We start from the raw sequence: 26,332 nt of genomic DNA, 5'->3' as shown, positions 1-26,332 counted from the left end.
TTGTTGATAAGAATGACTGAACACTTGGTTTTTTTTCATATAGTTTGAAAATGTTCTGTTCTTACAACAATGATAGAAAAATACAGAATACGCTTTGGGTGTAGTATTTAGAATGCAGTATTATATAGTAATAGATAAGCAAGACTAGTGTCATATAATATTTTGAAAAATAAAATACATCATACAGTGAGTTATATAGCAAAATATCCCATTCCACATCAACTTACCCAGCCCTGACTTTGAAAAGCCATAGTTAACTTATGGGAAGAGGGGGCTCAAAGCTTTTAAGTTTTATTTTTGAGGTTTTTTTTTTTCCATAAAGTAAATCTATGGATTATAAACCATTTTCTTCCTTAATATATCAACAATTTTTGACTTTACAGAAAAGTTTATCAAATTTTAAGAGCCCCCATAATATTGATAAAATGTCAAGTTGTATTATATAGGCTTTAACTTTCGTTTTCCCATCTTCTGGTAAAATGACACCTCTATGGTTTTAACATAAGTAGGATCTGCAAAATAACAGGAAGAAAAAATTTCCTTGTTTTTCTAAATAAAAGTCATGTTTAATTCTGGGTCTTAGTGCATATAGAAAATATCAGTCCATTTTCAGGACACTAGTAACTGAGGCTCCATTTAGTGTATACATTGGCATTCATAAAAGTATGCTGCAAGCTTTCCTATATTTTTTTGAACAGCCTTACTGGGATATAGTCCATATATCGTAGAATTTAGTGGTTTTTGTATATTGTCAGATATGTGCAACCATCACCAGAATCAATTTTAGAACATTTTGATCATCTCAAAAAGAAACCACACACCCTTTAGCAATCAGCCCACCTACCCCACCCCAAGCTCTAGACAGCCACTAACCTACTTTCTGTCTATGCAGATTTTCCTATGCTGGATATTTCATATCAATGGAATCGTATATGTGGTTATTTGTGACTGATTTTCTCACTTAATGTTTTCAAGGTGCAGGCCTCCTTTCTAATCTTATTAGAAAGAAAATTTGATTTAATTTCTCCATTTGGGTTTTCTTTTAAATATAGGTAGAAAACCTTTTTTGTGAAACAAATATGAAAATAATTATTATCAGGGATTCTTTAGCAAAATGTGTGTCTTTTAAAACAGCCATACACTGTTTTAAAACTACAGTGATATTAATGTCTGACTATAAAAGAATTTAATATCTGTCCAAAAGGATATGCATTTTTAAACTTTTTAAGCCAAAAGTAATATTCTTTTTTGGAAGAAAAAGTCTATTTAGCAATTCTTATTTAAAATCCCACACACTTACCTACTCAATAGAGAAGGTATACTATATCCTAGGGACTCAACAGGTAAAGACCGGTGTATGTATTTTCATTTAAAGAAAGAAAACCTAAATATATATATATATATATTTTTTTTCTTCTTCCATCCACCTACCCATACTACAAGAAGGAATCATTATATTCTGTTTCCATAGTTCATGATTGTATCTCCTTTTAGAACACATTTGTTTTCCAACTTCATTGAAATATAATTGAATTTAATAAACTGCACATATGTAAAATATACTATTTTATCAGTTTTGATGTAGGTATAGATGCTGAAACCATCACCATAGTGATATGTCCATCACTCCAAAAGTTTCCTTTAGAACACATTTAAATCTGATTTATATATTGGTTACTTATTTATGCATCTGTGTCCCATATTGAATTATCATCTTGTGAGCTGGGACCATGTTTTCCTTTTTTTGTAATCTCTTTTAGTAAATTATGTTCATAAGCAGGCAATTAGAAACGATTTGTTAAATTAACACACTGTGATTTTTTTGAAAAAGAATTGTACATAGTCAATGTTTGCAAAATAATTTCTTTCTTTTTCTTTTTCTTTTTTTTTTTTTTTGCTGTAATGGATCTACTTTTGTTTGACTTAGAGGTTTTTTGTTAAGTATTTCAGAACATGTTTTTGTTGTCATACAATTCCTTGTCTTCTGTGTGACAGTTAGGTATATGCCAAGAAATTTGCTTATTAAGCATGTAATTCTTAACTCATACCATATGTAATCTTTTATGAATGACTGTTTATAATTTTATGACATTTAAAGATATTCTAACTTTATTTTTTTCTTAGTTCATCCCTTCTTTTAAATGGGAAAAAAATTCATGTGGCTTACTGGAAAGAATCTGACAAGTTGTTGTTAATTGGCCTGCCTGCTGAAGAGTAAGTTGAGATTTTTGTTTACCTTAAAATTATCTCTCAAATACTGTTAACAAAGTCTGTTTTGTTAAAATTATGACATTTTCATCAAAGGCAAATTCCATAAATAGTTTTATAATTTAAACTTCTATTTCACCTGTGTGTTGCACTAGTGTGAATGCACTATGTATGTTTATTCAGTATGAATAGGGCAGAGAGGGGCCGGGAAGGCCGAGCTGGGCTAATCAGTAAAAGGTGCGGGCTGCCAGTCACTTTCCTCTGAGATGTGGCCAATACCAAGGTGACAGAGATGAGCTGGTCCTCTGCTCAAACTTTTGCATGCTTGCAGTTTTTTACTGTTGGAAATTTGGGGAAATTAAGGTTCAGCAGAAAGGTGCTTTGCTCTCATGTTGCGTACCTTTGACAAAATAATGAATATTTAACTCTAAAGTGACTTCTCTAATAGTATGTCTTTTATTATCATGGTTTCCTTCTGAACTTGATATATTTTGAAATATATCTTAATAGTTGGAGGTAAGAGCAGGGTTGACATTGATAATTGAGCTGACCATGAACCCAGGGGCTGCATTAGGTACTTTACATTTGTTAATCTCACTTAATCTTCAAAGTCAGCTCAAAATGGATTTAACAATGACTGGCCCCATTTTATAAATGAGGAAAGTAAAACGAAGAGAAGGTTATATAACTTGCCAGTTATATAAAAATCAGCAAGAGGCAGAACTGGAAATTGAAGGAGAGTCTGTCTGAATTCTTTGCTTCCCTAATGTTATAGGATATGAAAAACTGGCGGCAGGGTTAGGAATCTGAACAGCCCCAAGGAAATAGATTTAACTACTGACAGACTAGTCTATGTCCCTGTTCAATGACTTTTCAAACTTGTAATTTAGATTCTTGCCTACTTTAAAAAGTAATTTCGTTTTCCCTTCTGGTCCATTGAACCATCATACATTGTCTACCAAATAGTTATCAAACATCAAGTACTGTCGTATGTGACTGACACAACTTTAGAAAATACCAGTAGGACAGATTTTCTTTTGGTGCCGCTTTAAGCTTTCCAAGAAAAAGGCTGACCCAAAAATGCATTACCCAGCGAATCTGAACACGAATGTGACTGTTTTCTGTTACTAATGACTTTGTTAACAGATTGCTTTCAGTATATAACAGCATATTAATTTTGTATGCCTGCTTAACAAGATGGCTTACACACACGGCCATTGTCTGGAGGCATCAGTTCCTTGCCACATGGACCTCTCCATAGAGTTGCTGGAGTATCCTTACAACATGTCAACAGGTTTACCCCAAAGCAAAATCCAAAACAAAGAAAGAGGGAAGCTGCAAGACCTTTTGTGACTTAGCCTTAGAACAGATGCACTGTCATTTCTCTTCCCCCATGTACTATTTGTTACAGTGAGTTGCCAAGTTAACCCCCACTCAAGGGCAGGGCATTGAGTGGGGCAGGGCATCTCCACTTCTTGAGAACAAGAACATTGTACTATTTGTGGACATGTTTTAACACCACAAACAGGAACCCCAAAGAAGACTACAGTGAAAAATGTCAAAATGATTATGTTTTGAAGGTAACTTTAATATTCAACAGAGACATCATCATAAATACAGGATTCAAAATTTTTAACATGGCGGGATGTTATGTAGACTAGACGATGGCTCTCTTGAACCAGCTAACGTGTGTTTTTCTGTCTAAAAAGGACCTACAGTTGTCTCTTGCTATCCACGGGGGACTGGTTCCAGGACCCCTTGTGGATACTAAAAGCAGCACGGGACAAAGTATGAATCCTGCTAGGAGCCTGCCCTACACCAATGGGTTGGATTATGAAAAGCTAGGTTGTTTTGCAAGTGTACAACATTCACAATAAGATACTTTTGGCAGGGTAAAACATTTGTCTTTTGACTTTTGTTGTAGCCCAAAAGGCAAAAGAAAAGAAACAGAAAATACAGTAGCAAGATAAAGGTAGAACACTTAGTGAGGGGATAAGAAGGCCCAGCTAAGGAACTGAGTGGAAGCTATAAAGCTACTCTGCTTCTGTTAGACATGTATAATTTGATTGTGTCATAAATAAACAAATGTATTTTTGCCTTTCTTAGAGTGCCTCTTCCTCAGTTAAGGAATATGATAGAAGATGTTGCCCAGACCTTAAAATTTATGTATGGTTCTTTAGATAGGTAAGTACTTCTTTGAACTGATTCTCAAGTTTTAAGTGTATGATTCTAAATCACCTTTTGCACTTAATACTATTCCTTGGTTGGCAAATTAATTTTTTTTTCCTTCTTATTTCTCATCCTTGATGACTGCTTTTATTTTACAGCTATAGGCAGCTTTTCATTTGATCCTTTTTTTTTTTTTTTGGTCTCATATGTTACTTTAGTGAAATAGTGATGTAGGGGAAAATATAAAAGCACTTTTTTATAACATACAGAAAAGACAGAAGATTTTTATTTTTGTGTGTATTTTTCTCCGATTATAAGACAATTGTCAGATTAACTGTCCTAAAATGTAATACTTTCTTCTTAAAAAATTTTATTAAGTAAAAATGTATGCACTCTTAAATAAATAAAAGATACAGTAGAAAAGGTATTGACTATTTAGTTTTATGTGTATCCTGCCATGTATTTTCTAAATAATATGAATATGCATACTCTTTTTTTACACATGTGGATTTATATTATTCATATTTTTCTGCTTCTTGCTTTTTTAACCTTACGATATAATGTGACCTGAAGGAGAAAATTTGAGGTAACTGTTCCACATTTGAACATGTAAAATTATGGGTGGAAAATAGATTTTTCTGTTTGTGGGATTTTTGTAGGATTTCTGAAGTCCCAATACTTCAGAGAGCTAAAATAATGCCTTTGTTTTCAAAGCCTTAAATGTATATCAATATATAAACCCAAAGATAGTTTATACGTTTTTCCAAGCCATAGTGATATTGGCTCTCTGTTTCTCTATGTGGATCTTTATTGTCACCATTCTCAAAGCAGCCTTAAGGAATTTTCTGTGACTGTGCCATGTGGGAAAATTGTCTAGTATGCAGTATTCTCCTCCAAAAGCTGCTGAGGAGACACATTCCCCTCAAACCCCATTAATTACTTATTAGCATTTTCCAAATGTGCGAACTACAAAAGGCTGGGCAGCCACAAATAGTGCTTTTACCTTTTGCTAATGACTAAATGTTTAATTGATGAAGAGTTAAGGATGTGGTTATAAACTTTACCTTAAATTTATACTAGATGAGCAAACCTTACTAATAATATGTTTTGCTGTAATTGAAGGTTTTTTTTTTTCATAAAAACCAGAGATAATCAAAGAATAAATTCCTGCAATGAATTCTATATATCAAGACAGTAAATTGGAGTTGTTCTGCCAAATCCAGTGGAGGAGGTTGGGGGCAGGGGGATTCATTTTTCTTTTTTTTTCTTTTTTTTTTAGTGTGTACTTCCAGGACTTTTATTTTCCAAGTCAAGTTGTTGTCCTTTCAATCTTAGTTGTGGAGAGTGCCTTTCAGCTTCAAGTTGTTGTCCTTTCAGTCTTAGTTGTGGAGGGCACAGCTCAGCTTCAGGTCCAGTTGCAGTTGCTAGTTGCGGGGGCACAGCCCACCATCCCTTGTGGAAGTCGAACCTGCAACCTTGTGGTTGAGAGGACGCACTCCAACCAACTGAGCCATTTGGGAGCTCAGCTGCGTTCAATCTTAGTTGCAGGGGGCGGAGCCCACCATCCCTTGCGGGACTGGAGGAATTGAACTGGCAACCTTGTGGTTGAGAACCCACTGGCCCATGTGGGAATCGAACCGGCAGCCTTTGGAGTTAGGAGCATGGAGCTCTAACTGCCTGAGCCACTGGGCCAGCCCAGCAGGGGGATTCTTAATTTCTCTGAATTTCATTTTGAAATTTAGGTTCCATTGATTTAGAAGTATCTCCAACTTGGCAGCAATTTAACTAGTTTCTGCTTGTTCAAGTGTGAATTTGAAAGACAAACTAAGCAATAAATTTGAAAATCCTTTGAGTTCTTAAAACCAAGAAGCAGTATGGATCTAAGAAGTTGTTAATAGTCACTTTGCAATAATTTCTTAATAATTGTCTTCTGATTATGAAAGATATAAAGGCCCAGTGAGCCACAGAAAACTGATTATACATTAACAAAGTGTACTGTTGTGATCAAATTAAAGCTGTAACAGTTCCTTCATTCCCCGCCAACCCGCCAGCAAGTCCTAATCACAAATCTATCCATTTCCTTCCATCTCCACTATGACCCTGTCTAGACACCATCTCTCACTACTACAGTAACCTCCTCACTGGTTTCCTTGCCTTCATTCTTGCCACTTTAATTTCCAAACGCAGTTAGAGTGATCTTTCTACATTGTCTGGCTCTTATCTACCTTTCTGATTTCAGATCTCAAACCAAATGGACCCCACTGCACTGTTCTGCGGGCACCTGGCCCAGCTGTTCCCCCCTACAGCTTTTGTACTCTTTTCTGTCATTGGACCTTCTTGCTGTTGGGATCTCAGCTTAGATGCTCTGTCTAAGCCTCTTCCCCAACCATTTGAACTAAAATAGTAAACCAGTCACCTCACCCATTCACATGGTCTTGTTTTCTGCATAATCCTTGGTACAACATCATGTGTTTACTGTTTGTTCATTTGTTGTCTTTCTCCACTAGGATGTAAGCTCCACAGGAGCAGAGACCTGTCTTTTGTCTTGGTATTTTTACTGCTGTACCTCCAGCAATGAGAATAGTGCCTGGAGCATAGTAGGCACTCAAGTAATTTGTTGAATAAATTAACAAATATTATTCTGACATTAGTGGTACATATACCAGTTATTGTGTTACCCAGTGAGCTATTCCAATGAAGGGTTGCAGGCAATGCTGTATTACTTTTACATGGCTAAAACCAAATGTTGAGTTTTTTTGTTTTGTTTTTTTGATTTTTGAGTTTTTCAATAGTTATGACTTGTTGTTAGTGAAGAGGGGAGGAAATAACTTGGGCTAATTTACGTGCTTACTGTTTACCAGTATAAGTACTTGTATAGTATTAGGTTGGTGCAAAAGTAATTGCGGTTTAAAAGGTTAAAAACAATTGCAAAAACCGCAATTACTTTTACACCAACCTAATACATAGTAGACTGTAGAGAAGGTATTGCCTATTTAGTTTCATGTGTATCCTGCTATACATTTTCTATATAATATAAATATGCATACTCTTTTTTTACACATGTGCATGTGAGTTGAATTATATCATCCCCATTTTTATAGAGTTGGAAACAAAAGTTCAAAGGAAAGGTAAATGATTTTCCTAAGGTATCTACCTAGTGTAAGAGCAGTGATAAGACTCAAAGCCAGATCTGTTCTATTACAAAGTTCAAAATCTCTTTGTTATCGCATATTGTCTGAAAGATATTGGGAGTTGTAAATGGTTGAATGCTACTCAGAGGTAAAAACAGCTTAATTTTTTACAGAAAGGGTACTTCAGCCCATTCTGTTGTACATACACCACTCGTATTAGCGCCATGGTTCTTCCGTAGCACCATCTACTTAATGCATTTGACAGTAGGTTTTAGGGTAAAAAATACGGACAGGGGGAGTGTCTTAACACGCTCCATCAGTAACATTATAGCAGTGATTCTTACTAAGGGAGAGGAGTAAGGAAGAGAGCGTATGTAGTTAGGAGAGATCAGTCCCCTTAGGAACATACAAAAGATGGCCACCATTTCCACATCTTCTAACTTACAGCTCTTGTTTCTTTCAGTGCCTTTTGCCAGGTTGAGAATGTTCCTTGTTTGGATCCCTTTTTCGACTTGTTCTTTCAAAGAGCACTGCAGCCTGCCAGACTGCATCCCAGCGCCAGTCCCAGCGCGCAGCAGTACGCGGCCTCCAGCGCGGTGCTTCTGGACAACCTCCCTGGCGCGCGGTGGCTCCCCCTGCCACAGGAGATCAAGGTGATCACAGACGTCGTGAATAAGAATCAGCACCAGTCGCATTGTAATGCTTTGTCTTCTCTCTCTTTTTGTTCCTGTTAGGCTTTTTGTTATTTTCAGGATTGTGAGTAAGAGTCCAAGAGACAATTAGTTGATGAAGTAGGAAGTCCAGTGCAGTGAATTTACAAATTTTTCTTTCTGAATAGAAATTAGCTCTCTCATCTTACAGTAACATTTAAGCTTCATCCAAACTTGGAATACTTTTAGACATCGTAATTATATGGTGTATCTTACTTTTGAATTTTGTGACATTGATTTCTTGATGCCACGTCCTTGAGTTAGGGTTATCTCTCTGTATAGATTAAAAGTTGATGAAATGATTGGCCAACCAACAACATTCTTAGCTAAAGTACAGATCTCCACTAATCATAGCAAAATCTTTCTGTACATGAACATTTGTAATTAGCTTACCAAGAGTAAGGCTTTATGATGGTTGAGTATTATCAATGTGATTGTGGTCTTACCTGTAGACCCAGAATCACTTTTCTGTTGTAGGACTGAAAAGGTCATTTCGGACATTTTCATCACCAACAATCTATTCAGCCACAGCATTTGGATTAGTATTGAAGAGGCACTATGCCACAGCCAGTTCCCTGCCCATGAAGAAACCCAGGCTAGACTGTAGTAAAAACCCAATTCAGGGTTCTACTCTTCATTAAACTCTTTAATGTATGACCAAATAAATGCCTGTTTGACAGTTTAATAATAATTTAAACTCCTTTATCAGTTGCTTTGCTCAGTTTTGTCATCTGTACAATGGGGACAATAATAGTACCTACTTCATGGAGGAGTTAATGAGTTGTTCGAGGGAAAGTGCTTACCGTGTTTCCCCGAAAATAAGACCTAGCCGGACAATCAGCTCTAATGCGTCTTTAGGAGCAAAAATTAATATAAGCCTGGTCTTATAGTATGTTATATTATATAAGACCTGGTCTCATTTTACTCTAAGACCGGGTCTTTTGCTCCAAAAGACGCATTATAGCTGATTGTCCCGCTAGGTCTTATTTTTGCGGAAACACAGTAGTATTGAGCCTGGCACATTGTGGTCAGAGTTGTAGTGGTGAGAGTTTTATTATATAGTTTTTATTTGGAAGGAGTTGAGAGATTAGAACTTGTTTAGAGGAACCTTTACCTTCTGTTATTTTTATTTTGTCAACTGCCCGCAGCTGCAACTTTTGGTATCTCAGTGATTGCCTTTTTCCTAAATCATGTAATAACTAAAAAGTATGAGGTATATAATCCTACCCCTATCAGTGTTTTCCTAAGAAATCATATGTGTTCACTACAGATAGAAAGTAAATAGATAACTTGACCTTTAAGATAGAAAGACCCCGGCTCCAAAGTCTGCCTCATGCCCACTCAGCAGTCTTTTTTCTTCTGAAAGACACATGGCCGATTTCATGAGTCAGAAGGTGCCGTCTCCTGAGGCCTGCTAGTCTGGTCTTGCAGTGCCCAGGTTCTTTCCCTGTCTCAGAACCTCCTCATTAAAGAAATCTCTTCCCTCAAAATGTGCAGTCTTTCTGCGAGAGTGAAGATACTTCATGTTTTCAGGGGCAATGTCTTTAGACTTTGGATATATTAAGATTAAATATTACGTTCCCCCTAAGAAGTTTAAGACATTTTAAAATATAGCCAATTTTGGTCTTATAAATCCCAAGGAGGTGTGAAGGCTACCTCCTGTATTCAGATCTCTTTTTCATTAGCATTTCTTAATTTAGCATACATTTTATTAAAAGGACTATATGCTTTTATCTCAACCTAAAAGAATATCAAACTGAGAAGTCACTCTGTGAATTGTGTAGTTTTTAATTTGTTGCCTCAAATCATACCAGTTGCTTATCTTACCAAAGCTTTAGTAGCTTTTACCCTTGTTAAGTCTAACTTTACTATACAGAGATCAGTCTTCATTGTGCCGGGGACTCAGACTTGTGCCATGCTTTGGGGAATCCAGAAAAGTCTTCTGGATGCTCACAGTTCAGCTGCATAGGTGAAATTAATACTTGGGAAACAATGAGGACATAGCTTAGACGTTTTCTGTATTTTGTAGCCTGGTTAAGAAAGTGAAGAACAATATTTTTGGAAAGAGAGCTAGATACCTCAATAAAGTGATCTAAAGGTCTCTGATGAATGTAAAGTTTGAAAAACAAATAACCCTTGAAGTTTTTGTTTTTCTTTTACCAACAGACTCAAAGAACTTACATGACACACTTTCCTTTCCTCTTTGAAATTTCTTATTGTGTTAAAAATAGTAGGGTTTGTTGACCGTATATATATTTCCTAAAGGAAAATATTAAGGAATTTTATGCCTTAATAAATCTAGTTAAAAACATCTCTGTGTTATTTGTGCCTGATAAATTTTAGGTGGAAATGAATATTTTTAACTTGGAAAAAACTTAACTTGTTCTGAGTTTAGTGTATGAGGAGGTTTTTCTTCATTCCCCGCCCCCCCCCCCCCAGGTGTTTGAGAATTTCCTTATTTTGGTTGGTTGTCAGATATTCTCTTTTTAAAAATATCATTTTTCCTAAGGTACACAGGGATAATTAAGAGAAAAGATCTCTTAAGCAATATGAAGAAACAATTATAGCAACCTTATACATTAGCCTAAGAGTTCTATAGCAGGAATAGCAATTAAACAGTAATGTTTCTGAAATCAAAAATCACAAGCAGGTAATTTTCTTTTTGTTGTATAGTTTTTCACAAGAGAAACTATAGCCGCAAAAAGGAGAACATGAAGTATTTGATAGATGCAGGAAAATGTAGGCCACAAATGAGTAATAAGTCATACTGTGTGAAAAGCACTGAAAGGCATGACTAATGTTTCCAAAGGTTTTGTCATCTCAGTAAGACACAGTCTGTGAAACAGTCCTGCAGAGAGTGCCTTGGACTTAAAAAAAAAAAGATTCTTTTTCAGAAATAGCATATATGCTACAGACTTTAATGGCCAATAGTTTTCAATTTAATGTATATGCATTACAGCTTAAATTTATTGTTTTTAAATTATAAATGCTTTAGGGAGGTAAAAAAAAATGCATGAAGGAGTTCAGGGAATTTCCATAGAAACAAAAGCTAAATCCTAAGTAAAAGATTTTTCTAATAACTCTGTAGGGTAGTTAAACTGTGCCAGGTTCCAGGGGGAACACTTGCCTTCATGTTTTAATCCATGAATAAAGATTAACAGTCCTTTTATACAAAACATAGAAGAGAGACAGGGAAGAATGTTGATATTTTCCAAGAATCCATCTGTTGAGAAATATACAGGAAATGGAAAAACAAAAACAACTCAAAATACATTGGCTACATTAAGACTGATTTTTTTCCCTCTAAGAATTTTAATAAGCTAAAAAAAATTTCTAACTTAAAACTAAAAGCAATTTCTTAATCCCATTAATTATTTTGCATCGAATAAACAGGGAAGCCCATTTCTCAGTAACTGAGATTTAATTGAAAATGCCAATATGTTAAATAAACGAATTTTTTTGCCATTGCAAAGCTTTAAAACAAGATGTTCCATTTTGGGACATTTCTTAAACATCATAAAAGAAAAAGATACTTATTCAATTCTTCCAGTAATTTTGAAGCACTTTTATATGGCCATTATTAAAAAGTAGTAAGAGTTAAATGTTTATATTACTCTTTTTTCCTCCACATAGATGGAATTAGACACGGCATTGAGTGACTTGGAGGCTGCAGATTTTGCAGAACTGGTAAGAAAAGCAGTGAATTTTAGGAAAGAATAAATACAGATTTTTCATTTAAAATCAGTCATTGTTATAAATATTTTCCAAGTGGTAACTCTTGAAATATGAGGTCTGACAATTAAGTTCATGGATTCATCCTAGAAAAAATGCTACATACCCCAGTGCTGAATATCACTACAGTCACCTTCAAAGTACTCCCCTTGGGAAACTATGCACCGATGCCAGCGCCTAGTCTACCCTTCAAAGCAATTTTGGAACTCTTTTTCTGGAATGGCCATCAGAGCTGTCATCATATTACACTTGATGTCCTGAATGTCATCAAAATGTCTGCCTTTCAATATTTCCTTTATCTTCGGGTAAAGAAAGAAGTCATTGGGGGCCAGATCAGTTGAGTAGGGAGGCTGTTCCAATGCAGTTATTTGTTTACTGGCTAAAAACTCCCTCAGAGACAGTGCCGTGGGAGCTGGTGCATTGTTGTGATGCAAGAGCCATGAATTGTTGGCAAAAAGTTCAGGTCATCTAATTTTTCTGCGCAGCCCTTTCAGCACTTCCAAATAGTAAACTTGGTTAACTGTTTGTCCAGTTGGTACAAATTCATAATGAATAATCCCTGTGATATCAAAAAAGTTTAGCAACATCATTGTAAAAAGTTTGCAAACTTAATTGTCCGACCTCGTACACGTATATCATTTTACCAAAACTAGATCATAGTGTTATTTTCTTCCGCAGCTACATTCTTTGCTGAATAATATATCGTAAAACCTGTAGTGCCTGCTCATATAGATCAACCTTATTTTTTTAAAACAGGTATGATATTCTCTTATGAACATACCTAATTTCATTATCTGCTCTCCATCACTGAACTTCACTTTATCTTCCATTTTTGCATATTACAAATAATTCTATTAACTTTTATACAAAATTCTTGATTCTCTTATTTGAGTGTTTCTGTAGATTGCCAGAAGTGGATTTACTCAAAGAATATGTGTATTTAAATTTTTTTGTATATACTACTCAGTAGTCCCCAAATAGCTTGTACCAATTTGGACTTTCAAAAATAGTATATTTTGACATAGTATTTGATATTTGATAAAATATTGGATATTTTAGGTGATGTATAGTGTAGAAGCTTTTTGTCTTGATAGGTGTGTTTAATCCCTCTTGGTGTAACAAATCTTATATTTATTCTCAGATGTCTCTAATCAACAGTTTCTTATAAGAATCAAAAATGAAATTGTTCTCAGTCAAAATAAACATATATGCACATTATCTTTCACCCTAATATCCTAGTATATTGATTGCTAAAAAAGGCACTATGAAAAGTTTACTTACTGAAGAATATAATTGCAATTTTAACTGTTGTAGCGTAACTAGGATTTTTAAATCCACTGTGGTTTTTTTCCTCCAGTCTGAGGATTACCATGACATGAGGCGGCTGTACACGATTTTAGGGTCATCTCTATTTTACAAGGTAAGCTGGAGCGTGAAGCTTTTATAAATGTCCAACTGCTATCTGAACAGACAGAAAGTAAATTTCCTCCAACTTTTACAAAAAATGAAAAGTACATATGTCTCTTTTCCTCTGAATGTATGTACCCTAAAAGTAAGATCTTAAAACAAGACTTGTACCTGCATATTTACAAATACAATAAATACTTCTGGCTTCACTACCTTCTAAAGCATTTACAAATGTATTAAGGAGAAACTGTACTCAAGGAACCAAGTGTGTGAGAGAGGAGAGCAGTATTTTCTCGGTTTCCTTTTGCAGCAGTGTGTTTATTTCTTATCTTCAGACATAACCATGCATCCATGAATCAGACAATAGACAATGGTACACACTGAAAAGTCTCTTCCCACCTCGACTCCTGATTCTCCACTTTCCATCCTCAGAATTCAGTACTTTTTCTAATTATGCCAAACACTCAGTCTTACACTTCTCAGAGGTGCTCTTGCTTTCTGCTAAAGTGTACCTGTTGTAGACTTAAGTTATCATAAATATTTGTTGACCTCGGGATAGGGGTGGGGCATTTATTTTTACTACTTATTTTTACTGTTTATTATCATTATTACTATATTATTATTTTTACTAATTTATTCCATTTGAAACTGTTATATTTTAAACCAACTGAAGAAGTACCTATAAAACTCTTAGAAATATATTGTAGGCTGATTGCTTGATATCGCTAGTTGACTTTTCTTTGTGTTTAAATCCAAGGGTTATTTGATATGCAGCCATTTGCCCAAGGATGATCTCATTGATATTGTTGTCTACTGTCGCCACTATTGCCTACTGCCTTTAGCAGCAAAACAAAGAATTGGTCAGCTGGTCATATGGAGAGAAGTGTTTCCTCGACACCACCTCCAGCCTTCTGCAGACGCAAACACTGAAGTCTTTCAGGAACCTGAAGGGAGATATTTTTTGCTAATTGTTGGTTTGGTAAGTTTACCTTGCCTTCTTTCTTGGTTTTTTCTTTATTTTTTTTTTTTTTCTCTTTTGCCATTTACTATCTAAATAAATATACAAATAGGATAATTTCAAATTATGAGCGAGTCAAACATCAGTATTCAAGAAAATGTTCGATGCCCCTTATTCCTTTTCTTTTGCATTCATTTAATACTCATGGATAAATATTAATGAAACCCAGGATAAGATTTTAGCAGGTTCTTAAGAGCTTTTGTTCTCAGTTATATAGCGGTTTATCCTCTGGTTTGTTTTGGGAAATAGAGGTAAACATGAACGGATTATAGTATCAAAATAAATATGTAACTGTAAGTGAAATGCAGTAATTGAGGCTCTTTGAAAGCTACCTTAGGGAATTCTGTGTGCCAAAAGTAGTGACCGATGGTATAACAGGATACAGCAATAAGAGATTCGTTTTCAAGGGTGATCAAGGAGCATTGAAATAACTAAGCAGCGGTGGCCAAGACATGGAAACAACCAAAATGTCCTTCGATAGATGAATGGATAAAGAAGTTGTGGTATATATACACAATGGAATACTATTCGGCGGTAAGAAAAGATGATATAGGAACATTTGTGACAACATGGATGGATCTTGAGAGAGTAATGCTGAGCGAAACAAGTCAGACAGAAAAAGCAGAGAACCATGTGATTTCACTGATATGTGGTATATAAACCAAAAACAACAAAAGAACAAGACAAACAAATGAGAAACAGAAACTCAGAGACACAGACAATAGTTTAGTGGTTGCCAGAGGGTAAGGGGGGTGGGGGTGGGGGGTGGGAGATGAGGGTAAGGGGGATCAAATACATGGTGATGGAAGGAGAACTGACTCTGGGTGATGAACACACAATGGGATTTATAGATGATGTAATACAGAATTGTACACCTGAAATCTATGTAATTTTACTAACAATTGTCACCCCAATAAATTTAATTAAAAAAAAAAAAAATTAAAAAAAAAAAAAAAAAAAAAAAGAAATAACTAAGCAGGAAGGGTGGGGGAAGAGTTTTTAATAATTATCACATGGTTATGCCATATGCCCGTATACCTTTAGTATTCCTAACTTTATATATGCATGTAGCTAAATCTCTATTAATTACTTTTTTCTTATAGAGGCATTATATGTTATGTGTGCTGTTAGAAGCTGGAGGCTGTGCATCCAAAGCTATTGGGAATCCTGGACCAGACTGTATATATGTGGACCAGGTTAAAACAACTCTTCAGCAGCTGGAAGGAGTCGATTCCCGCATAAATGAACAACTGGCATCTTCTCCAAGTCCCTGCTTGTCTTGTGCTGACTGGTTCCTTGCTGGATCACATGAAAAATTAGATGGTTTGACAACCTCACCTATCCTTAGTAGGCTACAAGGTGCTTCCAAAGTAGCAACCTCTCCAACATGCAGAAGAACTCTTTTTGGTGACTATTCTGTAAAAACACGTAAGCCCAGTCCTTCCCGAAGCAGTGGAGGATCTGACAATGGTTGCGAAGGTGGAGAAGGTGTTGGCTCAAGCCCCCATGCTACACCGGATGCAATACGGAAGCAAAGAGAATCTCAGGGCTCTGATGGTTCAGAAGAAAGTGGGGCCTTGTCGAAGGTGTGTGTTCATTCAGGTGTACATTCTGGGACCTAAGCTGTCTTTCCAGTCCTTATTTTATTATTGCAAGAGAATTTTTAATGGCAGATCATTCTTCATTTGAACCGGTGGTTGTTTTAGTCACTGTTGGCAAACCAATGATTTAGAACTAAAAAGAGGAAGGAATATCAAGTGATAAAACAGTAGCCCCTGAACATTCCAGCATATCTGACACCACTTACAAGTAAGGAAACTCTGGGTCCTGCTTTCTCCATTCATCTCCTTCTTCCCGATTCACAGTGTTAACAGGGAACAGCCCAGTTGGGGAGCGTTTGGAGGGCTGATCTGACTAGTCAATAAAATGTTCAGCAGAAACAGAAAGAGAATCAGGAACTTAAAGTGTAGGTGTGTATTTGTATGTGTGTGTATGTGTTTCTATTTTTTTTTTTTTTTAATCTGTACCTGTGAAAGTCTGATCTCCATACTCAGGAATTCAAAATGTGACTATTAAGCAAAGAGAATGTTGATTTTTCAGATTGCTTATTTATCATTTTCTTTGTTTTTTCTACGAAACACCATAATCTATACAAATGATTATCAAAGTAATCACCCTGAGAAGGTTTCTACTTATTCTAGTGATGCTGCTCTTTTGAAACATTTTTGAAAGTTGTCATTTGGGTGGAGGGAGGTGATGTCAAAGTATGGCGAAGGAGGAGTCTGAGAAGGCAGGAATAAAACATGAGATTCTGAATGTCATGGCTCAAATAACCATAGATTTGATCTCCTAATTCCAAACAATAGAGCACTTTTGGAGCCCTAAGTGGATGTTTATTTAGGAAGTGCTCACATTGGTACTGTACTCACTATCCCAGTTGGTGAAATTGGTAGAAAATATAGCTTAGGAAGATTTGGATAGAATTAACGAGCCATGAACAGTTCCTAAGAGAAACTGAATTAATCTCTAAGATTTAGCCATTCAGTTGTTGAATGAACACCTACTATGTGCCCAGGGCCATGCTACACAAACAAGATGCAAAGATGAGTAGGATATAGCCCCTGCCTTTGAGTGCAGTCTAGACCGGGAGACAAGTACGCATACATATAAATTGTAACAATTTGGCTCTGGTTGGAGGTTTTCAGGGAAAACTATCATGTCCTCCTATGACATGGCCCTGGAGTCTCTGTTAGCCCAAGATAAGCCAAGAGGCACAAGTTAGCATTGAAAATATTCAAAGGTAACATTGGAAAATAGTAAGTAGTTCTCTTAGAAGGATATTTAGCTTTTATATTATTTCTGCTGTTTGATTCCATTCTTAGATATAAACTGATCTACTTAACTATATATTTCAGGTCACTAAAAAGAAGTCAACTCTTCCAAATCCATTTCAGTTGGGGAATGTGAAAAAGGACTTTTCAGAAAAAGAATTGGAAATATGTAACACAATGAAGTAAGAAATTTCCTTATAATATTCTTTTTCACTTAACTCTTTGAAGAAATTTTATAATGAGAAAGTATAAGTCCATAACATAGAGATTTTATTCAACAATTGTAGTTATGATATATCATTAATATTAAAGATAATATCTATTCTATTTCTCTAATGCTATTCATTATGCATATAGGAAAGATACTCCTATTATAAGAGATAAAACACATATAAAGCAATATTTCAAAATGTGAGAGCCCCCCTTTATCTCTCCTCCACAGGTAACCCCCCTTCTGTGCGTCTAACTTTTAAACTAGAGTTGACCATTTCTAGACTCTGGCGGGTGCTGTGGTGTACTGCCCAGATACTCCTGAGCCCAGTGTGCCTTCGAGGCAGTATCAGCCTAAGAGCTGAAATACGCCTTTTCCTTGCCTCTGTGCTTCTGGCTGGAAAAATAAATCAACGGAAGGAATTTTTTCGTACAGACATTAGAATTAGAATGGGGCAGCCTGAGTATCTGAGATGCATATGGAGAATTGCTCTCCATATATTTAAAGATTGCCAATAAATAGTGAGCAGTGAGAGGGAAAAAAAAAGCAAGGTACAGTGGAGCAAGCTTCAGAGCCAGATGAGCTCTGCACTTAGCTGTGCGGCTTCAACCAAGTTAATCCCAGTCCACTGAACACGGGGACAGTATGTTGGCTCAGGATGGTACATAGAGGCATTCAGTATATTATTACAGTCAGTTATCATTGCCACTATTGTTCTTTAGTTCTGCTTACTACTGGTAGAAATAAGCAGTATTTATAGGTTCTGCTGGCCTGAGACCTAAACGGGAAGAAAGGACAGAGAAGAAGAAAGGATAAATGGAAATACTAAGAGAACCTAGAAGAGAAGACTGTACTGATGAGAAATAGTGGGATATTACTAGTACTTACCATGGTATTCTAGAATATTAACCCACTTTTGCAGTTGGTAATAATAATTGTATTTTTCTTCAGGATCATCAGTTTGACTGATGGTAAACGACTTTTATGCTACTAACTTAAATGTGTTTAGTTTGATGGAAGGTGTTTTTATATGTGGCCTACCCTAGACTGATAGCATGTTTATGGCTTGTAGATATCTGGGCCAGACATGAGATGGGTTATTCATTACCAACCACGGAAAAAGAGGGGGTTAGCCAATTTGGGCTGTTTAGCAAAGGGGCGATTAAGTTACTTGCAAATGAATTGGTGTTTATTTATCCTTGCAAAACACGTAATACTTGCCTCCATTAAGAGAATTGATAATAACCCTAGCCTGTACTTCAGTTAAGGAGGAAGAGGAAATTAAATGTTTGGCCTAGTTTCCCCTCCCTAATTACAATCCTAAGATTATATTGTAGATAAAAACTTATTAGGAGTCTACACAATTCAAAAGAAGCAATATTTTTAACATTACTTAAATATCTTTTTTCTTTTCAAGATTGACATCTGGTCCTGAGAACACACTTTTCCACTATGTTGCCTTAGAAACAGTGCAAGGCATCTTTATTACTCCGACCCATGAAGAGGTGGCCCAGCTAAGCGGCTCTATCCACCCTCAGCTAATAAAGAATTTCCATCAGTGTTGTCTCTCCATTCGTGCAGTTTTCCAACAGACCTTGATGGAAGAGGTAAGGCACGGCTATAAATATAGTCTTCTGCCAGTTTCATTTCCAGAACTCTAAATATTTTCTCTGAAAGCTCTTTAATCAATATGTCCCGCAATGACTGTTTTCATTAACAGTCACTCAATCTAACCTGAGTGGCAAAAGCATTATACTCATAGTGCTTAACTTCAAAGCTTTGTTTTATAATACTGAGTTTGACCCTAGATGATTATTTCAGGAAGTGGTGGACCTGTATTTTTCTATAGCAAAGTAGGATACAGTAGCTTATAATTAGCCCCCATATTTGATATCTGTGATTCAACCTTTACTTGGACAGTGACATCTACCAGTTGGTAACTCTGATAATTCTTGAAGTATTCAACCAACAGTATAAAGGATTTTGGAACACAAAGGGGTAAGGTACAAAAGTAGACACAATACCGTTGCAAATATTTTAGCCACTTGGTTGGTTGTTTGCTGGCTTTTCCATCCAGAATGAAGTTGCATTTAATATTGTACCTTTTGGATAAGTAGTAATGTTGTATACAATTGAAATATCAGCTAGATTATTTTAATGGCAGGGAAAGGTAAGTGTTAATTCCTAGAAAAGGATAAACATACAGAAGTTTACTTGTGACTGGTCATTCATCATATAACCACCCCCTCCAAAAAAAAAAGTCTCTGAAAATGATTATAATGTATGTAGCAGTGAGTGTGTTAAGGACCTAAATTTGTGAAGAAATTGGGTTTCAAAGTGGAAGAACATTGGGCTGGGAATAGGAATCCTGGATGAACCCTTCCACTCTTCCTATTTCCTCAGCTACAAGGTGCGTGGGCTGAATGATGTAAACTCTTAGGACTCATTCAGTAGTAATATTCTGTGTCTTACAGAATTTCTTCTTAAGCTATCGGAAAGTGGAATTCAGCAAAATGTTCTGTTTGACCATATATCCCTATGTGCTTTGCATTATGTTCCTCCTTTCCCATTTAGCATAATTGATGGCTTCTATAAGGGAGTATTTCATTAGCTTATTCAGTAATATTTAGTAATGTAAATTAGCCTTCCTCATATTATTTAAATGTCGAGTACCCATTACTCAGCAGACACTATTCTAGGTACTGGCAATACAGCAGGGAACAACACAAAGTCCCTTTCCTCATGAAGTCTATATTCTAATAGGAGCAACTAATGAATTAGCAAGTAGTGTAATATGTCAGACAGGACACGTTGCAAAAGGAATAATAAAACAAGGTAAGGATGAGAAGTAGGGGTTACTATTTCAAAGATCCCTCTGATCATGTCAAGTAATATTTGAACAAAGATCTGAATGAAGTGAGGGAGCAAGCCCCTTGACAAATCTGGGGGCAGAGCTTCCAGACAGAGGGCATAGCAGGTGCAAAGCCACAGAGGTCAGAGTGTCTGAGTGGGCAGGAGAATGGTAGGAGGTGAGATGGCAAAGGCAGCAGGGCCCGATCACGTGTGGCCTGACAGATTCCAGGGCTTTGGGCTTTGTCCTGAAGGAGATGGGAGGTTCTTGGACAGTTCTGAGCAGAGCAGACACATGCTCCTTAAGTTTTTGAACGAATCACTCAGGGTGCTATGGGAAGAACAGGTGTTGTAAGGTCACTAGGGTGGAGGCAGGGACCAGTTAGGAGGCTGTGGAAATTCTCAAAGCAAGAAACCATAGTGGCTTCTGGATATATTTTGGAGGATGAAACAAAAGGATTTGTTGATGGATTTAATAAGGATTATGACAGAAAGGGAAGAATGAGGGACCGTTCCACTGTTTTGGCCTGAGCCTTGCAAAAGTCTTTATATTCCAAATAAGTCATTGTTTTAGGAAGGTCCAGGCAAGATGGCAGAGTAGTTAAATGCTATGCTTGCCTCCTCCCATGACCACATTAAGATGACAACCAAATCATAAAACAATCAACCTGGAGAACCAAAAAAGTCATTGTTTCTCTAATGATTTAATCAATGGGAAATTTAGAGAGTATGTGCATCCGAGGAAGAGACAATCCCACTTTAAGTATATGTGTTTTAAGTATATTATAAAATCATGTGTTCGCTTAGGAATCTATTCATTAGACACCTAATATGTAGCAGGCACTGCTGCTTTCAAATATTACAATGATGAATAGTATATTGTCTGAAACCGAAAAAAGGCTTATAATGTTCTAGGGAAGACAGACCTATAAAACTGCTAATGTAATATAATATAAATAGTAATAATTAGGGCTGTGAACAAAAGGTTCCCTGGGAGAGTCACGGGACACTTTATCCATGAAGCCTCTTTTAGGAGAAGGCATTTAAAGTGAGTATGAGGAAGAGTAGAGCTTTTCCTGCAGGTAAAGAGAAGAATGTCATTGCAGACACTTAAGAATTAGGATCAGCCAATTCAGATCTGTATGTAAAAACATTTTAAAGTAACAGTTTTAATACCAGTTAATACTAACTTCTTAATTTACAGAAAAAGAAAGCACTAAATGTTGGAGATCACTCTGGTTGTACAAATTCAATGTCTTCTCTAAACCCTGTGAAAGAACATGGTGTATTGTTTGAATGCTCACCTGAAAACTGGACTGATCAGAGAAAAGCACCACCAGTCATGGCTTACTGGGTAGTAGGGTAAGTGGGAAAAAAAGTATGTGAAAGTAAAGTAAGATGTTAGAAAAGTGAAAGAAAAGTGGTAAAGGAGAAAAAGTTTTAAGATGTAGGCATGCAATTATTAAACTAACTATAATATTTTAACATATTTTAGAATTTTATTTACTAAGTATCTCCTTTAAATTCCTCCCAAGTATTTTTCTATTCAAAAACAAAAAGCTTTTTCAGTTATCGTACAAAATTATATTAATAACAATCTAAAAATGATTTCAAATTTTACTATTTCCTTCCTTCCGTCCCTACTTCCTTCTGTCCTTCCCCCTTCCCATCCCTTTCTTCCGCCCCATCCCCCCTCCAGTACAGGACCCTGCCCAACCTGGCCCTTGCCCACCTCTCTGTTTCCACCTCCTGTCACTCTCCTCGTCTAATGTCATAGTCACATCGGCACCAGTCGAATCTTGTTCTTGTTATTCCTTCTGTGTGCAACGTCCTGCCTCTTAATCTGTGCATGTCTGGCTCCTTGATATTCGGATCAGTACTAACACATCATCTCTGCAGAGAGGATCCACGATCTCTTTCCCGCATTAAAGTAGCTACTCAGTTATTCTCTATTATATCACCCCTTTATTGCTTATTTTCTTGTTTATTTATGGTCTTTCTCTGCATCACTAGAATTTGGCCTTATGAGGGTAGGAATCATATCTGTTGTCCGCCTCTGGCACCTAGCATTTAGTCACTTGATGATTTATAACAATTTAGTAAATGGAGCTATGCTCAGCAAAATGTGTGGCGGGTGGGTGGTATGGCAAACAGAAAGATCAAGTCACAGTCATTGCATCTAATGGTCTCACATCTAGCAGAAGAAATATGAAATATGCTCAAATATCTCTATATTTATGGATGTACGAATACATTACATGGATATAGACAGATATCTATATATCTATATCTAGCCATCTTACTCTTTCTCACTCTCTCCTCTCTCTCTCTCTCTCTCTCTATATATATATATATATATATATATATACTTACATACATTAGTATTAAATACATTAAAATTTTAACTCTTTTAAGAAAACCAAATAAAATTTCAGTGTTAATCCTAATCCAGTACTATCTGCAAAAAGCTATCATATATTTGATGTTTTAATAACAATTAACTTTTAGAAAGTAAATGGCAATGTGCAATAACTATTGTATGTAAAATGATGGTAACACCATTGGCTTTATCAGAATAATAATGACTAAATTTAGTATTTAAGGAACTGAGGGATACAGTAACACATATTGACAAAATAGACTTTTTACACCCTGGAAAAATAAAAATAATTGACGTAAGGCTTATATTACTTATTTAAAAGTTAAACTAGCTGCATTTCCCCTTCTATAGATTTAGATTAGTGGTTTCTTAAATTTACTACTGATTCTTTCAGAAACAAACAAAAAAAATAACATTGAAAGTTTGAACTTTTTCTTTCTTTTCTTTTAATGAATTTCTAAAATGAGTGTGTTCTTTTCCTCTACAGGAGACTCTTTCTTCATCCCAAAGTTCAAGAACTTTATGTTTGTTTTCATGACTCAGTCACAGAAATTGCCATCGAAATGGCTTTTAAATTGTTCTTCGGATTAACCTTGTAACCATGTTTTCTTGCTGCACAGCAACATTGCGCATGGAGCACTGGGCGGTGTTAGGATGGCTGAAGGCCACACACAAAAGACAAGGTTTAGTTCTTTTCATTGTTCAGTGCTGAACATAACATTAAATATCAAGCTGATACGCTGCTGTGGGATTTGATGCACTACGTCTCTTATGTAGTCTTGTGAGACTTTTGGAAAGACACTTGATCAAAATATGAAAAGGCATTGTTCATTTATTTCCATTTTGGTATATAATATTAATTTATTGATTAGTTTGAAATATTGTGAAGTGTGTTACATAAAATTAATATTGGAAATAATTATATCGGAAAAATACCGTAGTGTGTATTTTTCTCAAGACTAATATTGGTATCTGGTGAAAGAATCATGAAATTGGGAATCATGAAATACGGAACCAGATCCTCTAACTAATTAGTGCTGTGACATGAACAAGTCTTTGTGCCTCTCTGAGCTCAGGCCATAAAAGTATCATGGGTATTAAGGCACTTTGTTTAAAAGTATTAAATGTCTTAAATTTCTTGATATGTTGCCCAAAACACCATGAGCTATTTTTCATACTGACAATTATTAATAAAAGCAGCTATTGATTACCTCACATTTTCAAACAGACTGAAAACTTGGGGTTTTATCTTAGCAGACTTTTTGCTTCATTTAATGACATTTCAGTCTGTTGAACTGCTTTCCTGGTATCAAAGAATCACGAAACCACTGCTCAATAACTGAAATAAAAAGACAAACTACTGATCTTCATAAGAGGAAATCATTTGCTATATTGTAGATATATGTCCATGTTGTAGAGACATTGCATTTTTAAGAAATAAAACCAAACATCGTCTTGGTTTCCATCTGTAAATGGGAATTGAAGTAAACATTATAAGTAAACTTAGCAGTCCATTTTTCCAACTACTAGGTTCAAATTCATATCCGAAAGTAGATCAATCTGATTACTGGATAATAAGTGTCTATGTGTGATTTTATTACATAAAGGGGACAGAGTAACAGTGCAGATACTCCAGAGGTATACTCTTTAGCAGGTACAGAAACATTCAGAAATTGGATTTTGTTCACATCCTGCAAATGGTCCCTTTCACCAAAGACTATTTAGGCAGAATTATATAAATTCCATTTTAAAAGATATCAAGTACTGTCTTATCCCCATCATCTATTTTGTTTTTGGCTCTCCAGAATTCCATTTTAGATTCTATCCCCTCCTCCCTCCCTCACCTTTCTTTAGTTCTCATTGGTTTGTTTATTTTTGTGGGGTTAGAGAACTGTACTTAGCAAAGGAGAGTTTCTTATTTGTGCCAAGGGACTGTTGATGGTGATGCATACAGGCAAGATAGTACATTTGCAGTGCCTGCTTTTTTATGTTTTTAATACAAATGGAAAAACCTATGAAACAATTTACTAGGTTTCTCTGCTTTGAACATTCTTGAAAACACACTCGTGAATAATTGTTTGTTGTCTGTGTGAGTTTCCTCTAAATAGTGCCCATTACATGCTATAAAAGTGTTAGGTACTACTAGTACTATTATTCTTAAATATCCATTTGCTAAAAACCAAGGAGTCAGCTAAATCATACCTACCACTGTACGAAATGTGGGAAAGAAGCTGAGGAAAAGTATTCAGCACAATACTTTTGGGAATAAGGATTTATACTTCGGATATTTTAAAAATGTTATTAAAGTTTACTAAAACTTTTAATCTATACACTAAACTGTGTGAAAATAATTTAATTTTGTAGAGTTGTATTTCTATATTCTGTATAATTGAAGCTATTTTTATACTATATTGATAGTTTTTAATAAAGATGGTTTGGAGGTTTGTTTGCAGTTGTGTTGCTTTTTCATGCATTTGTCCAAAAGATATTTATTAAATTTCTACTGTGTGCCAAGCATTGTTCTGGATGCTGAGGATACAGCAGTGAACAAAACAGCTAAAAATCCCCACCTTCACGGAGCTTGTGGTCCAGTGGGAGAGGCAGACCACAAATAAGACAAATAAGTGAAATATGGTGATAAAAGCCAAGAGAAAAATAAATGAAGAAAATGGGTGGCCAGGGAAAGGGGTGCTGAAGTTCCCCCTGACCTAAAGTAAGTGAGGAGACTTAGCAGGCTGATTTCTAAGGAAAGCAGAGTGAACAGCACAAAGGTCCTGAGACTCTATACTTTTAATACCAACTTTATAAATCACCAGTGTTTTTTTTGTTCCCTAAATTTGTAAATAAAATGCAATGCAACAAGTTAAAATGAACATTTTCGGCTTAGTCTTTTGAAAAAAGCCCATTCAAAGCTCTTAATAAGGGCGGGGGGGCTACATGTCTAAATACTTTCACTTTCGCTGTCTTCTATTAGTAAATATATGTCAGAAATAAGCATGAGGATATCATAAAGGAATATGTTATAAACATTATCAACTACAGAGTCAAAAGTGGGGGAGAGGGGAAAGGGAGACAAGAAAGGAAGGAAAACTGCCCTAGGGAGCAGCAGAACATTTGCTGTTCTGTCCTCTGAGAGTGTTGTTCCCTGTGACCAGAGATGTTTCCTTCAACCTCTCTTGGCATCTTGGAGTGTGACTCAAGTAATCACCCCCTTAATTTTTTCCCTGTATGCTTGTTAATGCTTCTAATTCCTTTAAAGAAGACTGAGTCCTTTCTTTCTTCAGATTTTTGCAGCTAAAACACCAGTAATTTCTTGAATTTGCAATGAATTTCACAAAGGATTCTGAAGTCAATGCAATAAGACTTTAAATTTTTTTAAGCCTGGGAATAATGATTAATGCAATTGCTTCAGAAAGAGTAATCTGGAGGCAGTATGTAAAATGGAGAGACTTAGGCTGAAAAATCAGTTAAGAGTCAAATAAGCCATTACTGTGGAAAGGAAGGGAGCACGATACACTATAACAGTAGGACTTGCCAACTTGTTTTGTGTGAGGTAATCAAAATATTAACAAAATTCCTATTCTGGAATCTTTCTGCCTATACATTTATTTTTTTCACTAGTGACAAGTAGTATTAAAAATGTAACACATTTAAGATAATGAAAAAATTAGAACCTAAAGTTCAA

At 35.8% G+C, this 26,332-nt stretch overlaps 1 protein-coding gene across 1 annotated transcript in view; it reads left to right on the top strand.

Annotated features, from left to right (window-relative positions):
- INTU (inturned planar cell polarity protein) overlaps positions 1–25,099 on the top strand; it is a 53,098-nt gene extending 27,999 nt beyond the window's left edge. The window contains exons 6-16 of the mRNA XM_019749039.3: positions 2,125–2,214; positions 4,315–4,392; positions 7,972–8,161; positions 11,852–11,905; positions 13,308–13,370; positions 14,115–14,336; positions 15,479–15,961; positions 17,291–17,388; positions 18,835–19,024; positions 21,472–21,629; positions 23,135–25,099. Coding sequence (XP_019604598.3) covers positions 2,125–2,214; positions 4,315–4,392; positions 7,972–8,161; positions 11,852–11,905; positions 13,308–13,370; positions 14,115–14,336; positions 15,479–15,961; positions 17,291–17,388; positions 18,835–19,024; positions 21,472–21,629; positions 23,135–23,246 — 1,738 coding nt within the window. The 3' untranslated portion in view covers positions 23,247–25,099. The remainder of the gene's footprint in view (positions 1–2,124; positions 2,215–4,314; positions 4,393–7,971; positions 8,162–11,851; positions 11,906–13,307; positions 13,371–14,114; positions 14,337–15,478; positions 15,962–17,290; positions 17,389–18,834; positions 19,025–21,471; positions 21,630–23,134) is intronic.
- Positions 25,100–26,332: the final 1,233 nt, after the last annotated feature.

This window comes from Rhinolophus sinicus, chromosome 15, assembly GCF_057876585.1.
Source record: "Rhinolophus sinicus isolate RSI-liver-muscle chromosome 15, RSI-T2T, whole genome shotgun sequence".
NCBI classification, from domain to species: Eukaryota; Metazoa; Chordata; class Mammalia; order Chiroptera; family Rhinolophidae; genus Rhinolophus; species Rhinolophus sinicus.
Note: the sequence above shows the minus strand (reverse complement) of the source record. Positions and strands in the feature narration are given on the sequence as shown.